This window comes from Neodothiora populina (assembly GCF_041146345.1).
Source record: "Neodothiora populina strain CPC 39397 chromosome Unknown canker_contig_7, whole genome shotgun sequence".
Classification (NCBI taxonomy): domain Eukaryota; kingdom Fungi; phylum Ascomycota; class Dothideomycetes; order Dothideales; family Dothioraceae; genus Neodothiora; species Neodothiora populina.
Window position 1 is genome coordinate 37,026 of NW_027191415.1, and position 17,232 is coordinate 54,257.

The window sequence follows — 17,232 nt, forward strand, 5'->3', positions numbered from 1 at the left end:
CGTTGGATCCGATGAAGACAATGACGAGCTCTATTCTAGCGACGATGATGCTAGTAGCATCCAATGCATCACTCGAGAACCAAAAAAGGATCTGAAATCCAAGACGATATACAGTATAGCTTATCCCCATGCATCTAGCGTAACGAACAAGAAAAGTGCTCGCACAGGCACATTGCTACAATTAAGAAGGGTGACAGCCTCAAGAAGGCCGGAGCCCGCTTTTGACCTCGTGCCTTTAAAGTCGATATCGAGTTATGCGCCACAAAAGGTATCCAAGTCTTTTATGAACGCACACAGTGTGGCACTGGATGACTTTTCTCTTGTCAAAGCCGAGGATTACTCAAATAGCGACGGAAGTGGAGCAGAGCAGGCGACAGAGCGCCGTGTGCCTGCTGTCATCAGTAAGCCCCGAAAGCGCAATGGACTGAGTGGCAAGATCGTTCTCGACGACGGGGAGGAATGGACGCCCTCTAGGCTAGCCAACGGGGCATATGAGTTTGTGACGCAGAACGGGTCCGGAGACAAGCGTACTGTCCGATGGGTTGTAAAGCGTCCGGCACGGCGGAGCACATCCGCGCAGCAAGAGGACGCCCGTCCGGTCTCTCACGCAGGCGGCAATCGAAACATCACTCCAACTTCTTTCGAAGCAGCAAATGCCACCAAGCAATTCAGATTCAGTGTCATAGCGAAAGACTCGCGCCGCCATCCCATCATCGCACAACTGACAAGGTCAACAATCGAGATTCAACATTCATACAGCATTCCGTCTTCGGTGTCCAGTGGAACCACGGCAGCGAGCACAAGCACAGAGACGCTGCCCCAGGGAGACCTACCGCAAGCACAAGCGCAAGCAACAGGCCGACCCACGAAAACGACAGAGGCATTACGCATCTTGATTGAAGCCACCGCGATCTGGGTGGTTCTGCACGAGGGCTGGACGCGCGCATACCGCCCTGTTACGACTGCTACTGCTCTCCCGGTGCTCGAACGCCAGATGTCTTCAGAGAAGACCAAGCAACAGAGACCGCGAACTGCTCCGGAGAAACCCGTGGCTGTGTCGAGAAACGCATCTGTAGAGAAACTGGTCGTTGTTGCCCCATCGGCCGATGATGATGACGATGACGACGGCGACGAGGACTCTGAAGATGACGGTGCGTCAAAGTCATCGAAGTCGTCGACTCCGCCGGTGCCGAAATTGCCTAGCAGTGGAACTACTACTGCTCCTGCCGAAACTACTGCTGCTACCATGCTGGATCTGCCTACTGTGGTCAAGACTAATGGTTTCATGAAATTTTGGCGCAAGACGACGACGCATAAATAATTTTGATCTTGCCGGCTAAAGATCTTCGAATCTCGACCTTTGGTGGTACGAAAGTCTAAGGCGAAAGTCTTTTGCTCGGATGGTTCTCCACAGTCCTGGACAGGTATTAGCACCTGCATCGGCTCCCTCTACGACACCGTCATGGCGTTCTTGTGACAAGTCTTGATATGTGATGATATCTCCCTCCAGAAAACCAGCAAAACGCTCTTCTCGACGTTGACACCGACGACTCACATCTACGACACTCTTAATTCCACTACGGAATGAAGTAGAGCAGGCGCTGACCAGCAAAAGACATGCCGGAATGGATATTTTCCAACATCAACGCCACTTTTCAGAGACAACGGCAAGATAAAAACATTCTCTCGGCGTGGTCAACCCTTTTGTATCGTTGAATACCTCTCTTAATCGCAAACACTACTCATGTGACCTCTCCGATCACGCGAGACTTGGTCCGACAGCCGAGGGAAGCGGCGACACGGACTCGCATCAATTCAGCTTCGATGTCGCCTCCAGCTGCAAAAAGCAACTCGAAAAGGAAACGCGCGAACTTCTGGCCTTCAAGAATTGTGTAGAGAGACACACGACGCGGATCTCTCCTGCCTGATCGTGACCGGTCCAGAGGCAAGGCTAGGCTATACAGCATCCCTTTCGGGCTAGCCTACGACCTCAGCCGAAAGCCTGAGGTGCGTCGTTGCTTTGGTATCCGATAGCGGCATCTGTACACTTGGAGAAAATGGTCATCAGTGGATCGTACAAGTGACGGGGACCACACGCCATAAGGAAAAGAAATTTACCTGACCTTGCTGTACTACAACACAGGATACGGAGTATGTTATCCTCACCGACTTCGTGCGATCATCCCGAGCAGTTCTGGGCCAGTTTTATGAAAGTATACAGCGATCGCCATCCTTGTCCTCAGCACGAACAGCGTGTCGAATCTACATGGCGTTCTGAGTGCATGCTCGGAGATAAAATGTTTGAGATGCCCAGACCGTACGAGTGGAAGTGGAAGACGAAGAAAAGAAGGCTCCACGCAGTGGCGCTGTCCGCGCAGGACTAGTGCTCTTGCGCGAGACGTGACGACCACATTAGTCTGTGTTATAATAGGACGCCATGCAGGAGGATAGTCGTTTCGATACAAGTATATTCTCTTCTATCTTGGATTCTACTATACAGGTTCATGAAAGCCATATTCACACATTTCTCTTCGCTACTCAGTCATCGGCATCATCTCTATCCGCGTGACATAGAGAGATCTCGGTCCGTGTCAAAGGCAAAAGGTAATCTACCACTGGTTGCCGAATTGTTGCTACGAGAATCATCAGTCAGTGTTTGCCAAAGGGGGAGGAGATATTGAAGAACGAAAGAAACTCACTTGCAACTGCTCCGGCGGGCCCTGGTTCGAGGGGTCGTACCTATCACTGCCGCCATAGTGATCATCATACATATCGCCAGCCTGCTGCTGCGCATCGCGCTTCGCCTTCTCGCGGTCGACAAAATCCTCTCCCTTTGTCTCAGCCAACTTGTCGACCTCGGCACCTGTGAAGCCGGCCAGCGCTTCCTTGGCGAACTGGTGCTCGACCGGCTTGCCTTCGGAGCGTTGGTGGTCTTCGAAGGCTTTGAAGCCCGCGAAGGCGGCGCCGCCGGCGATGACTTCGTGGCCTAGCGAGGATTGGTTGTCGTCGCCATTGTTGTTGTTGTTGCTGTTGTCGTCGTTGTAGACTTGGTTATAGTTGTCGTTTGCTTCGCCTGTGGAGGGGTCTTGTGGTCAGTTTTGAGGACGGAAGACAGGGTGTCCTCTCCTCGAAGCGAAAGAGCCGTCACTCACCCCACATGATGGATGGATTCGTGTTTTGTGAAGGAGTATTTCCTGGTTTAGAATAGATCCAAGTCGTTGCGTCGTAGAGGAGAAAGTGCTTGAGGGAATTGATTTGAGCATGTTGTAAGCTGAGAGACAAGGCATACTTATAAACATTCCGCCGTCTCACTGACGTCGTCGAGGACATACCGTCACATCACGCATAGTACCTACTCTACGTTACAGAGATGCAGTGGCGGAGCTCGTCGAAAGTGACGCAGCGAGCGGGTACTCGATATCGTGTCAATGCTTGCGAGATACCAAAAGAGCCCGCACCGACTACAAAAGCTCTCGAAAAAGGGCTCGCACGACAATGACGCAGTATCGTCACTCTGGAGTCCAATCACTCGACAAATATCATCACACAAGACTCGACCATCAAGCTACAATAGATTAATCGATGAAGCCACTGACAGTAAGATGCGTCAAGCAAATGATCCACAGACCAAGCCTTCCCGGATCGTCGGACGTGGATTGCTTGTCAATGCTTGATTTTCTGATAGCCAGGGACCAATGTGGATCCTACGATGCAGACCGACAACGTCACAACACAAGAAGAACTTGGTCTGGTGAGGGACTTGATAGTGGTTCCAGACCCCGTCAAGGATTATATTGCAGGGACGGGTCCATGTGCAAGGAAACTCCGAAACGATGGCTTCGCGGCGGCAGGCCGGGGATAACGATCCCGGAAGATTCGCTTGGGGTCTCTTCCTCTCCTTCTCCACAATTCGGAATCGAGTCGGAGCTGCGCTGGGTTAATTGGGGCTAATCTTCAACCCGGTACCGCCTGGGCTTCAGATACTCGACATATTCTATCTTTGGTCGGTGTGCAGCATAGTCCTAGATTCATAGTCCGATTATCAGATCTCGTAAGGTCATTTGCTTTTTGTGATGAACACGGGGAGACGGATCGACTGAAACCGCAGAAAATCATGGACGACGAAAACCCCACCCAATGTCAATGGGCTCCGCCCGGGCAGTATCCACGCAAGATCCCGATAGTCCTGATACATGATGGAGGAGGCACGACATTCGCCTATCATATCCTTGGAGAGCTCAATCGTGACGTCTATGTCGTTCACAATCCCAATTACTGGACGGGCGAACCGTGGGCTGAGGGCATGGATGCCCAGGCCTGTCATTACATTCAACTGATCAAGAAAGCTGGTATTTCTGGAAACATCTTACTCGGCGGTCAGTCAGTTCATGAGATGCTTGCTGTATTGTCTTGTTGATCCATTGCCCATAGGATGGTCGCTTGGTGGGTTTCTCTCGGTGACAATGGCACGCATGATCGCTGCAGATCGTTCTGAGCCACGTCTTCATGTGAAAGGCATGGTCATTATTGATTCGCCATTCCACACTCCTCTGAAGGACTTGTCCGTTGAGACAGCCAAACCAGAGCTTTCGCACTTACCTGAGCTTGTCCGAAAGTCACTCCATAATTGTGGTGCTTTATTGGCCGATTGGTCATTGCCTGAATGGGATGCCGATGCTTACAAAGACCGTGGCATTCGGACCGTGGTTGATTCCACTTCTGCAGACGTTGATGTCCCTGCAGGACAGGTCTGGTACAAGCCGCTGAAGGGACCAGCAGAGGTGGTGCCTGTCTCGCGAGCTTCTCCTCCTCCTGCAAAGGCCGACCCTGATGCCAGCCATGACGTTCCTCCTTTCTCGGTGCTACTGCGATGTGTAGACCGAGCTCCTTCGACAGACCCGGACTCGACGAAACCAGCTCATATTGACATTCGCCGTGACCAGCTTGTGCTTGGATGGGATGAAAACTACCCAGAGTTCATCAAGGCAGTCATTGATGTTGACGCCCATCACTACAATCTGTTCGAGTTCGAACGGGTAAGTCCAAAGGCTAGAAAGACTGCCACTCTTTTGCTGTATATGGCAGAGCTCTAACAAGACACGAACAGATTGATGCTCAGACGGACAAGATAAACCTGGCATTGAAGATTGTTGATAATCTACGGCCGCTGGACGGGAACGAGTCAACCAGCGACAGCTTGTGAACATGCAGAGTAGGAAACGATCAATATCGGTATCATTCCGCCTGTAATGGTGAATGCAGCCTCGGGTCGTTGATACAACCCTTTGTTGTTTCTACAAACTTCACAGCATAAGGCTCACCCCGCCTTGCCCCACAAGGGTCTCTCCGCCACTCAGTAAAGTCAAAGTCACACACCTCCACCAAGATAGCAAGATGATGCGGGGAATTGGCCGTACAAGCGGACAGATAGAGAGGTATGCATGACGGGTTCATCGCTGATCAGTCTCAGTTCTTGTAGACTCAGGAGGAGGAGTCTTTGCATCACGGAATTGTTTCCTGCGAGTTGATAGAGGTGCGGGGTAGATGGTATGGCAGCTGACTGGCAGATGAATTGGATTTGACGTGCCCCTCAGTACAGAATGGAAACATACCTTAGGCAGAGGCGTTGGATAGAACCATAGCGATGGCTCAGGTACAAGACCAGCTGGAGGTCTCTTCGGCATCGCCATCAGTCTTTTCGTCTCAGCAGCTTCGATACTTTTGAACAGTCAATTCCTCCTACACATCCTGTCTACAGCATTCTATTACTCTTGAACATATCTTCTTATCACTGAATCACATCAAACATCAATAATGAGTAGCGAAGCAGCCGCCCCGCCGTCCTTTGACATCCCAAAGCAATGCAAAGCCGGAGTCGTAGTCAACGAAGGACCCGACTTTCATATCGAGGTTCGCGATGTGCCCGTTCCTGAAATAGGTAGGTAGGATTGAGAAAGGAGGGATGCTATTTCTTGAACACAGGGTGCAATTTCCTTCTATCATGTCCTTGTTCAGTCCTCTTCTCGTTGAGACAAACATCGTCTTGATGATGGTATCGAAAAAAAAAGAGACAGACCGTGTCACAAAGCAACATATCCCGAGCTACGGAAAGTGAACCACCTTTACTGACACGCAGAAACCCAATAGGTCCCGACGACGTGCTGATCAAACTCAACGCCACGGGCCTCTGCATGTCCGACATCCACTTCATGATGAACGACTGGGCCCTGCCTCCCATGTCAACATTCAGCACGCAATGCGCCGGCCACGAGGGCTCGGGTGTCATTGTCAAGACGGGAGCCAACGTCAAGCACCTCAAGGTCGGCCAGAGGGCGGGACTCAAGCCCATCGTCGACGTGTGCCACACTTGCGCCGAATGTAAAGCCGGAAAGGACAATTATTGCCAGAACGGCATCTTTACGGGGTTGATGCAGGACGGTAAGTCTATTTGCAACTGTGCCGACACCTTTCCTTTCCCTTTCTCTGCAAAAACCCTGCTGCGGGATACTGACAGCAACAAGGCTCTTACAAACAATACATCACCTCTCCAGAGCGGTACACGACCATAATCCCCGACGGCGTCTCCGACCACGTCGCAGGACCTATCATGTGCAGCGCGAGCACAGCCTACACATCGATCAAAGAATCGGGCCTGCGACCCGGCCAATGGGCCGTGTTCCCAGGCGGAGGCGGCGGCGTCGGAATCCAAGCGGTACAGCTGGCTGTGGCCATGGGTCTGCGCGCCATTGTCGTCGACACGGGCGACGAGAGACGCGAGATGTGCAAGAAGTTCGGCGCCGAGCAATTCGTGGATTTCAAGGACGTCGAGGATACTTGTGCCGAGGTCGTCAAGTTGACTGATGGCGTGGGCGCGCATGGTGTTTTCGTCACTGCTGTGCAGAGCTATCCCAGGGCGATTGAGTATCTGGGTGGCAGGATCGGTGGCGTCGTCATGTGGTTCGTTATCTCTTTCTTTCCATTTCACTGCTGCTTGATACTACTTTCTTTCTGTCGAGTCTCTTTCGACACTCAAAAGGAGCAGAAAGAGAATGGGACAACACAGCTGACGCGGAAACCAAAACAGCATCGGCCTTCCTCCCGCGGGAAAGTGGCACATGGACATCGACCCTTCACGTCTCGCGTTCAAGAATCAGGGCGTCAAGGGCACACTCGTCAGCGGCATGCGAGACGTTGACGAGACACTTGACTTTGCTCGGAGAGGGCTGTTGAATCTCTCCGCCACGATAGTGGGATTGTCCAAGTTCAATGAGAGCGTCATGAAGTTGAAAGAGGGCAAAGTCGCAGGGTCAGTCTTCCCTATCTTAAGAGATATCTCAAGTAATCTTGCTAACCACTTCGATATGACAGACGTATCGTGGTCGACTTCAACCAAGAGTAGAGCTGCCAGTTGTTGATATCATTTTGGAAGTCAATTGCGGCGGACCACACCTTGTAGCAAATTTATTCATTGGGGCTTCATGTCGGTCGTACCTAAATCCTTGTGTGGTATCTCAATTTGTGTGTCACCTTGACGCCATTTTCCGCGTAATGCTCCGTGTAACACCATTGATTCAATCGTCCCCGTAGACCAGTACCCTCCAAACCTGAACCCAGAGCCCTTTTCCCCCTTCACCGACCCCATTTCATATCTTTCGTGACTTGCAGTATGTTCTGAACTGACTATGCGGCTGCCTCGACGGCACCAGCAGCGGCTTCGAGCTCCATCATCTTACCCAAAGCCTCTTCCACATCGATACCAGCACCAAACTGCTCAATAGCATCTTGAGCTTTGGGGACACCAATAAGTGCTATGCCCCTAGGCACCACGACATCCAAAACTTCGAAGCAGCCAAAGGCAATGACCTGCCTGATCGAGGGGCAGCTCTTGAAGATTCCAGCCACAACACTGGTGTCGACCGTGCTACAGAAACTGAGATTGATGACTTCAAGCGAAGGATAAACATTTCCGTTGGAAAAGACATCGAGGAAAGCTTCGAGAGTGATGTGTCGGCAGGATGCAATCTCCAATCTCACGAGCGATGGTCCGGAGTGTTTCATCAAAGCCCTGAAGCCATTGGATGCGAGACCTATGGCTTCTTCAGGGCCGACGGGATTGTTGTTGTCGACGTCACGAGTCGAGCTAAAGTCCGCGAATCGCAATGGAGAGTTCTTCCAATCGATGAAAAGAGCAGCGTAGGCTGCGTCACTGGACACATCATTCTCTGCGAGTCGGAGTTTACTGAGCTTCAAGCATGAATCTCTGATGACAGCAAGAACAGAATCGTCTGCATCAATGTATTTCTCAAGAGACAAGGTGCGCAGACCAGGACCCACAGAGGAAATAAGGCTGGTGAGTGCTGGGGAAGTGCACTCCTGGGTAGTCTGCAGAGACAGGTGTTCGAGGTTTCGAAGCTTGGAAATCCAGGCGATCGAATCCTGTCCGACGCGACGACACAATTTGAGCTTCAGGCGCTTCAGATTAGGACAGTCTTCGACCATCTCCTTGACCGTGTTGTCATCAAACGCTGCATCCAACCACTGAAGTTTGACGGTCTCGAGCTGCTCACCGTAGTGCTTGAAGAGCGTGTGCCACACCTCATTGGTGACCAGATTCGGAGCATACAACTGCAGTGACTTGATCTTGTCACAACGACCCATCATGTACTCGAGTGACTCGTCCTTGAACTGACAAGCATTGCGAAGAACAAGCTTTTCGATGTTGGGTGCGACGGCGAACATGTTAACGTAATCTTCGACCTCGAGATAGGCAGCGTCGTGGATGGCTATAGTGTCCAGGTCGGGCCGGACGAACAGTTTGACGGTCCTCGGATTGAGGACGCGCTTCTTCGCAAACAATTCAGACAGTCTCTCCATGACAATGGGTGGCATATCGCCCAATTCATCGACGTCCTCGTGGTATTGGGCCACTTTTTCGATACACAGCTGTTGCAAGGACTTCGCCCCACCGACAGCCATGCCGTCCAGACGATCGCTCTCCATCTTGCGTCTCTTCTTCCCTGCTGGCTTCTTGCCCTGGGCCTTCTTGTCTGACTTGGCGTCCTTGTCCAGCTCCTTGCCACACGGTAGACAGAGAAGACCTCCGTCGGGTCCGGTCTTGCTGTAAGGGGTGACTGTAAATCTCTTGTTACAGATCTCGCAGTGCTCGAGTTGTCCAGGTGCAGGCTGTGACTTTCTATAGATGTTTAGGGCATCTTCATCGTCGTAGTCGGCGTCGCTGTCGTCATCGTCGTCGCTTTGTGGCTTCTTCTTGCCTTTGGTCGCCTTCTTCTTGCCTTTACCTTTGGCCTTGTTCTTCTTGGCTTTCTTGATGTCCTCTACAGCCTCTGCTTGCTCGCGCTTGCGTTTGCGTGCTTTCTCTTCGGCCCTTGCGAGAGCTGCAGCACCGGCAGCGGCAGCGACTGCTTCATCTTCGGCTTCTTGATCATTCGCGGCAGTGGAAGGCCCCTCGCCAGCATTCCCTTGCTGTTCTGCTTCGGCACGACGACGCTGGTAATCATCACGGATCTGGGCTGCGGAGATGTTGTTTGCCTGTGTAATTTTGTTAGTATGCGCAGGACCAGAGCAAAAGTGCTGACAGAACTTACAGCAAGGAAATCAGTCAGAGCCGACTGTCTGTTGTTCCCGACATGTTAGCATGTCAGTTCAATCAATTAGAGGCGCATTGGTCGATGACTGACGGTCCACGGATGCGATTGCCACCACGCCTTCCAGACATGACGAGGAATACGGGCGGCTGAGGAGGTTATGGAAAGAAAGAGAGATGATACAAAGGAGCAGGAGAATCGCTAGAGAGCGCCAACAACCAAAGAGATGCCGATGACTATGAACCGGGTAGAGATGAAGGGGCAAAAAGAACGGAGCATTTGTTCCAGGGTCTCCTCTGTCTATACCACTTCTAGCAAAAACGTGGGGGAGGCAACAGCGACCGATGAGCGATAGCGATTAGATCTTCGCATCTGTTCTGTCGCGATGCTGACGAGAAGGAACACGCGCGCCGTCACGTGATGATAGTCTGGATGGAATGGATTCTGATCGAAAAACGTCTCCCTTGACTTACCCTGGTCTAGTTCTTGCATTTCCAGATCTAGCTGTCGTGGCGTGCAACTTCTGAAGCCTGGCGCGAGAGACCATCGTCGATTATGCCTGGATAGATGTAGCGTGGATGGAATGTGCTTGATGATTTCTGAGGTCGATAGGATGCACAGAAGTCAGCTTGTGAGATGCTTTCCTGAGGTGAAGAAGGGTAGCACAAGCAATGTGTTGTTACGATAAGCACAGGTGGATTTCAGCGTAGAACACAGTGATTTGTGTTGAGAGTGAAATGATGGTCAGATGCAGTTCAGAAGAAAATAGACGTTCGCTGACTTTTCACTCCCTGACCTCCAGATCAACGAATTAGGAAGGTACGAGGTGGTGGGAAGGCACAAGGTGTCAGTGTCAATGGCAGCAGATCTCGAGATGTTGACGACCCGCCCAGATCTAATGTTCAGTATCTTGCAGTGAACGACGACCTGAGAAAGACAGGAGACTCATAACTCATCCCATATATGGTTATTTCCAGTGCAGACTCCACATTATATACACCTTGTAGTGCCACTTTTCATCCGTCGCTGTACCGTTAGTGAAATTCTGCCTGCACAAGCCCGTACTGCACACCATCGACCCTGAGCTCAAATACCAAATCTGCACTCTCAATCTTCATTTGCAGCTCAAAATCCAGATTGTCAAAGTCTACTCCTTTACTTGTAGACAGTCGCGTGAAGAGATGCTTCGGGACGCTTTGTAGGTCTGTCCGTAGGGTACACACTGTGGTCAAGTCCTTCTTGAACGAGTCAGGTGCCTCGTCTGCATCGCAGGCAATGAGTTCGTCTTCAACAATCAGTGATTGACCCGGTCGGAAGTTTCGCGTGTAGTGGAAAGATATCGGCGTGTCTGGTGATATAGCCGTACCCTGGAACCACGTTAGTAGGTCGTCTCGCCCTAACTGTGCAGAGTTTCATGGTAGAATTACCTTTGCAATATGCCATTGCATTCGATCGCTCACCATCCATCGCTCCCACAACGGACTCCAGTATCGATCCTCCATCGGATGCTTGGCCTCGTCAAACACCGTCGCATAGCTGGTGCCATAATGTAGCCTGCTGCGTCGACTCAGGACCATGTTATCGTCCAGTCCTCTGAGCACAGCGCCGCGCACAACAGCTGTCCAAGCGTACAACGGCTGCATGACTTCGATGTTGCCTGGTCCCGCTACCGGTGTGACTGGATGAGTCGGCTTCTCCGTATACGCGGGTGGAGGGGTTGAATTAAAGTGCTTCTTCAGTCGGTCATACAGATAGTTAGACTGACCAAAGCCACCGACCAAGATGATGCCAGATACGTTGTCACCCTTTGCTCTAATTGCTCCGACCTGACCTTCTAGCAACTTCACGACTTCGCTGATGACTGGATCGAAAATGTCCATTACTTGTGCCGCCGTCATGATGAGGAACCCGCTATCAAGACCAGCCTCCTCGTCATCAGCTAAACCGGGTAGTGGGACATTGATTTCCTGGTGATCTTCCTCGTTGAAGTTGCGCTTCACAAATTCCTCGAAGTATCTCAAGCCCATCATCCAGGCCTTGGGCTTGTTTTCTCTCATGTGATCAAATTTCTCTTGTCCTATTCGTGATCTGACATGGTCTTCGAAGCGATAATTGAGAAAAGCGGACCCACACAGGCCTCCAGTGCCGACTGCGGACTCTTCTACTCGGAGTGGGAATGCTGAGGTTACTTTGTATGCGATCAGGTCTACAGTACCGCCTCCAGCATCGCAAACCACAAACTACGGTGACATGTCAGCATACGCTATATTGCGATTGTCAGAAATGAGACTCACATTATCTCCAACATTGACGCTCGCCGCTTGCACCGTCTTGAGGGTGTATATGGCAGCGGCCTCCGGCTCACTGATCATCTTGAGTTCCTCTCGATTGCCCATGCCTGCTCGTTCAGCTGCCTGCAGCGTCGCGTTCTTGGCCGAGTCCGACCACACAGCAGGAACCGTGAGGACAAATTGTACTTTTGTCATGGCCATGAACGTCTCACCATATCGTCTGGTGAGAGTCTCCATTGTGTGTTTGTACAATTGCGCCAAGTAGTCGGACACACCATCCATTACGGTCTTGTCGCATTTTCGCAACTGAGCTGCTGTCTCAAGCGGCGAGACGAAGTGCGGTAATTTCTGGTTACGGTCCAGGAACAGCTTTATGCATCTCAATCGTGGCTCTTCGGGCTTGAACTGGAATCCCCATCGTATACTGCGCGGTGCGGGCCGGCTGCCTTGCTGCTCGGGTGTGAGGTTGGGGTTTGTGGTGCCATTTGCGGAGGTGGGTGGTAATTCATAGGCTATCTCCGTGGGTACTTTGTCTGAAGTTATGCCGTTCCCTCCAGGCCAGCTGGAAGTTGTTAGTCGGCAGTGACTTTTTTGGAGCGGTATTTAGAGGTGTCTTTACGATTTAATTATGTCAATGTCGTCCGGTGTCGCACTATATACAGCAGCCACCCTAATCGCGAAGTCAGCGTCGAAGGTAGATGTTTACATCTTAGGAGATCTTATTCCTCACCCAGAATACGTGGTACCAAAATCTACACCCACGATAAGTCTATCGGCATTGTACCCCTGTGCTATAGAATCCAAAGGACTATTGGTCGTCGTTGGCGTATCCATTCCTGTAGATTCGTTGGTCTCGTTTGTTCCGTCAGACGCGGCAGACCCTCGCGTTGTTCCATCAAAGACATGTCCGACTTGCCGAGGAGCCGAGCCCGCAACGAAGTCTGAACCAGCCATTGGCGACGACCCTTTCTCAGGCAACGAATTATTGCGTCTGTAGTTGTGTTCTACGATAGTCGCACCACGGCCGAGACTTGAAGAACGAGGTGGGAAGATGACCAGCGGCGCCCGAGCGGGCGCGAGTCTTTTCTTTCTACTGTTGATGTTGCGCTCCGCACCTTCGTATGGCGTCAAAACTACGACCTTGGCGACTTGCATTCGGAAAGCGAGAAAGGGTAGAAACTAGATCTACCCTGTTCGCCTCATGTGGAAAAATGAATGGAGCAGGGGTAGGGCGGAGCTGAATGGGGCAAGGCAGCAGATAGAGGCGGGAGTCTCTGCCTGGGATTGTCTGCTTCGTTCGGACCTTTTGACTTTCTCGGACTACTCTTCTTCGACGGCGGTTGTCGCAGATGTCGATATGGTGATACAAGTTCACGCAGCGCTTTTGTCACGTTTGACACCACTCGCCAGGCACTAAGCCTAGAAGCAGCACCTTTGTATTATATCATCTGTGATCGAGCAGAGAGGGATGGCCTAAACACGGAGTCCGGATCATCGTTTACATGCATCAATATTTGGGCCTCCCTTTTTCCCAACTGAGTAAAGCCTTAAAAGTGACCATGTCTCGGAGGATTGACTTGTCGGGCAGAATGACATAGCATCACCATATAATCGTGGTAGGGTCGGATACTTTGCTCGTCTTCTACCACGGTACCGGACGATTTGACAGCCCAGAGACGCATGGGTAAGGTATGCGGGGTACATACGGATAATCATCCGCTGCTTTGCGCCAACTTCGTTGCATGTTGATTACAGCAATGTTCAACAAGATACTTTGACTGTAGATTGCCCTGCCAAGCAATCCTTCTCACTCTAGATCTCGGGTTTCTTTGGGGTCCCGGACTTTATTTTGACCACAAGCTTGAATCGGATACCCGAACATCTCTAACCTTGGATTGGTTTCACTTCAGAGGTACCACGTTTCCAGTGATCCTTTTGACACTCGTCGAAAGGCACGTGCTATACAAGGTCGTCGTACAGCCTGCTTGGGGGGGATGACAATAGTACAGTACTATCGTGCGTCCCCCCGAAAGTGTGCATGAGGTGAGTAGAAACCTTTTTCTCACATGTCTGCAGCCCATGTAGCGACAAAAAGCAGAAACGTGAAGGATGGTGATCCTTGGATTGAACCCTAAGAATGAGAAAGGTCACTCTGACAAGAGACTTTCTCTCCATTACCTCAATCGGGCTCAGCACCGGACAAAAGACGAACAGATACCATCGCGCCCGTTACATACTTTTCTTCACGAATGCACTAGTCGGGCTCACACTTTCTCGGGAACGGATTGGGAACTCTCTATCGCTGTCGTTGCTAGAAAAGAAGCAGATCTGCAAATGAATAGACTTTTTTGGCTATTTTGGAGTAGTTGCTGGAAAGAGACACAGAAAGAAAGGTTGCTGTTACTATTCTGGCAGTGTGGACCGCGTCGAGTGAGGTGGCTGTTATGAAACTCGGACGGTGAGTCGTAGCAGAGGTAAGGCAGTGAGCATGACCTAGTGTGGTTCCAAAATAGGTTTTCCACGTTCAGATGTGATGACGGTAAGTGATAGTCGAGCTCAAATCAATACGTTTATCTCTATGCAAAACATTCATCTGTACCAAAGGCGATATCGAGTTGACCTCTGAAATCCTCGTCGATCTATATCCATCCATAAATTCAGCTACCCAAGCAAAACAATAAAGAGGAAAGAAAAATGTCACAGCCATCAACAACGAAAAGACGAGTCTCCCATCTAGTAGGCCAATTCGAACAACTAGCCGCAGCGATATACCCGCTCGAAAGCCCATGGGCATCATTATCTTCTTGATCGGCATCGGCATCGGCATCATCTGCAGCAACGTCAGATTCGTCATCGTCAACATATTCACGACCAGACTCGAGTACCAGTTCAGCAGAAGAGCCAGATATTCTAAAGATCACATCGCCTCTGACGAGAGAGGATCGACCATCCGTTTTCTGCTCACCCAGCAGTAATGGAAGCAGCAACGACACAAAGAACAAATCAGCAATAAGATTCTCCTCTCCGTATCCGGTGCTAAGAACAAATGTCGACTCCCCAAGTACCGCTTATCCAACCCCGATCACTCAGAATAAAACCAGACCAGCGGCAGCATGCACGTACAAAGGCCCAGCTCCCGCGCCAGCACCATCTACGAAACCCGATATAAACAATCAGCGGCAGCAGCAAATCAGCGACGGAGACATCAGAGACAGAGTCACGCGATTAGCGAACGAGGCTCAGAACTGGGTCGTGGCGACTTTTAGACGAGTCAATATTGGTGAGTGAGGTCTTGTACCTCTCCTTTCTCTCTCAATCTCTCTTGGCTTGGACCTTTAGTCGTTGGTCTGGTTCTGTATGCTCCGGTCTGGGTCTTTGGTAGTACCAGAAGAGAAGACTCACATGCATGAAAGGATCAATGCTGAGATAGTAAATGCTGACTATCGATCTACAGAATCTCTCCGCAAATCATACAAGCAGAGTTTAGAGACGAGCTTACCTGCTTCACAACCACATGAGATCGATATGCTTTTGGCTGCGTACTCCCACATTGACAATACGAACAAACTATATGTGTTACAGCACACGTTGATGCTCTTCATAATGCAAATATTCGAAGAGAGTGGTTTCTTTGGTTTACCAGTGGAGCTATACAAACTAAGGGAAGTGATGGAGTTTCTTGATGGTGACTTTTTGTCTCTCATGCCCATGTCTCTACAGAAACCAGCTGATAGATCAATCCAGTTCCGACTGCAGCGTATAACGAGTGGCGTTCGCACACGTTCTGGTACACGCTGAACGCAACAGGAAATGTTCAGGAAACAGTCCATCAAGCTACAGAAAACGGAATGCAGGAATTGAGTACTGAGATGTCCGGGAGTCTGTCCACGATCGCCGGCTTGGAATTGGACGAAAATCGAATCGCATGCTTGAGCAAAGTGATCGACAATGCTGTCGCTCTTGGCCGTACGTTAAGTTTACAGCGTGCCAGATACGTGTTCGTCATGCCGGAGCCGAGTGGAAACCTGGATCTACCATTTGATGAGGAGTTGATGGAGGATGTCTTTGGGGATGAAGACTCGAATGACCGACTGGTTAGGTGCGTAGCTTTCCCAGCACTGCTCAAATATGGTGATGAGCTTGGAGATGACGTAAGTAGTCGATCGAATGCATGCTTCAAGATAAGCCACTGACTTCTCGCAGATGCATCTGAATAATGTCATTGTGAAAGCAAAGGTCTTTTGCTACACTGTCGAGGGATGCAAGATGAGCGATGTTTCTGCGAGTTGATCCTCTCAGAATGTATTTTCCCTCGTGCGTGGTAGCAGTGGGCTTATCAGGGGCTTTTCCGCAATCACAACAGGCTCAGACTTGCTCGGAGAATGATGCTGCTTGCTGAGCTTAGACTTCTCGACTTCATCGGGAAGCGAAGTCTCAGTACCCTGATCGGAGTGTGGCTGCTCGACCATTGTTGCCTCATATTCCTCCCGTATTCCACGACTTACATCATCGACGCGCTCCGACAGCCAGGCGTTCTCGCGAATAAGAAGCGCGATGGGTGTGAGCTGTGGTTCCAGCTCCCACATATTGTGGCGTGGGTCGGTACGGTGAAGCTGCAAGAATGGGTGATAGACATGGGTGGAGTAGATGCCCGACAGTTCGCGAAAGACAGAGGCTTCACGGCCCGTGGGCTTGTGGATAGAGCTGCAAGAGCACATTCAGTGAGAATACAAGTAGCAAATAAATGATATGGACACAGATAGAAACTTACTCCATAATCTCGGTCCATCTCAGGGTAGTTGACTCAAGCTCCGCCCGATCCACAGATATAGGAGAAGGCAGATGACGGACTGTTTCGCGTAGTTCCAGCATACGCCTCTTCAGATACTCAACGACTTGCTCAAGACGAAAATGAATTTCTTCTGCATAGACCATGACTTTCTTCTTGATATCCTGATTCAGAAGATAAGTAGATGGGAACAAATACTTGCCGATCTCGACAACCATCAAGACAATGTCGCGCATTCTACGTTTGAAGTGGCGGACAAGACTGCAATGCTTCAGGTATTCCAGCAGCGGCTTGTAAGGCTCTCGAAGCTGGGATGGATCGGGCTCGGCGTCGAGATAGAAAGAAAGAAAGGCCTCGGAATTTGTCTCAAGCTCGTCGGCGTGTATGAAAGGGTGTGACATGTTACTGGGCGTGGGAGATGCGCGAGGTGGTATGACAGTCGGAGAGCCGACGAGCGTGGTGTCACGCGAATGTATGAACGGGGTTTCTTCAGATGCCATGGTTGAAGGAAGGAAGGAGCAATACAGCACGATGTAATGTAATTCAG

At 50.7% G+C, this 17,232-nt stretch overlaps 7 protein-coding genes across 7 annotated transcripts; 3 read left to right on the forward strand and 4 right to left on the reverse strand.

Moving 5' to 3' along the window:
* Window positions 1-2,609: 2,609 nt before the first annotated feature.
* AAFC00_006107 (uncharacterized protein) lies at window positions 2,610-3,159 on the reverse strand (the record flags this gene model as incomplete). The annotated part of the gene is made up of 3 exons (XM_069346006.1): window positions 2,610-2,633; window positions 2,700-3,073; window positions 3,153-3,159. 3 exons carry the CDS (start codon window positions 3,157-3,159, stop codon window positions 2,610-2,612), a joined length of 405 nt encoding a protein of 134 aa, XP_069197217.1.
* A 955-nt stretch (window positions 3,160-4,114) lies between these two features.
* Window positions 4,115-5,203, forward strand: AAFC00_006108 (uncharacterized protein; the record flags this gene model as incomplete). Its single annotated transcript, XM_069346007.1, has 3 exons — window positions 4,115-4,376; window positions 4,432-5,036; window positions 5,108-5,203. The coding sequence occupies 3 exons, from the start codon at window positions 4,115-4,117 to the stop codon at window positions 5,201-5,203; spliced, it is 963 nt and encodes a 320-aa protein (XP_069197218.1).
* A 611-nt stretch (window positions 5,204-5,814) lies between these two features.
* Window positions 5,815-7,399, forward strand: AAFC00_006109 (uncharacterized protein; the record flags this gene model as incomplete). Its single annotated transcript, XM_069346008.1, has 5 exons — window positions 5,815-5,938; window positions 6,148-6,438; window positions 6,522-6,957; window positions 7,085-7,306; window positions 7,369-7,399. The coding sequence occupies 5 exons, from the start codon at window positions 5,815-5,817 to the stop codon at window positions 7,397-7,399; spliced, it is 1,104 nt and encodes a 367-aa protein (XP_069197219.1).
* A 281-nt stretch (window positions 7,400-7,680) lies between these two features.
* On the reverse strand, window positions 7,681-9,736 carry AAFC00_006110 (uncharacterized protein; the record flags this gene model as incomplete). The annotated part of the gene is made up of 3 exons (XM_069346009.1): window positions 7,681-9,549; window positions 9,606-9,633; window positions 9,699-9,736. The coding sequence occupies 3 exons, from the start codon at window positions 9,734-9,736 to the stop codon at window positions 7,681-7,683; spliced, it is 1,935 nt and encodes a 644-aa protein (XP_069197220.1).
* A 903-nt stretch (window positions 9,737-10,639) lies between these two features.
* Window positions 10,640-13,051, reverse strand: AAFC00_006111 (uncharacterized protein; the record flags this gene model as incomplete). Its single annotated transcript, XM_069346010.1, has 5 exons — window positions 10,640-10,972; window positions 11,033-11,845; window positions 11,900-12,458; window positions 12,516-12,566; window positions 12,627-13,051. 5 exons carry the CDS (start codon window positions 13,049-13,051, stop codon window positions 10,640-10,642), a joined length of 2,181 nt encoding a protein of 726 aa, XP_069197221.1.
* A 2,514-nt stretch (window positions 13,052-15,565) lies between these two features.
* Window positions 15,566-16,186, forward strand: AAFC00_006112 (uncharacterized protein; the record flags this gene model as incomplete). Its single annotated transcript, XM_069348301.1, has 3 exons — window positions 15,566-15,581; window positions 15,653-16,047; window positions 16,100-16,186. 3 exons carry the CDS (start codon window positions 15,566-15,568, stop codon window positions 16,184-16,186), a joined length of 498 nt encoding a protein of 165 aa, XP_069197222.1.
* A 5-nt stretch (window positions 16,187-16,191) lies between these two features.
* Window positions 16,192-17,185, reverse strand: AAFC00_006113 (uncharacterized protein; the record flags this gene model as incomplete). Its single annotated transcript, XM_069346012.1, has 2 exons — window positions 16,192-16,600; window positions 16,668-17,185. 2 exons carry the CDS (start codon window positions 17,183-17,185, stop codon window positions 16,192-16,194), a joined length of 927 nt encoding a protein of 308 aa, XP_069197223.1.
* Between the last annotated feature and the right edge of the window lie 47 nt (window positions 17,186-17,232).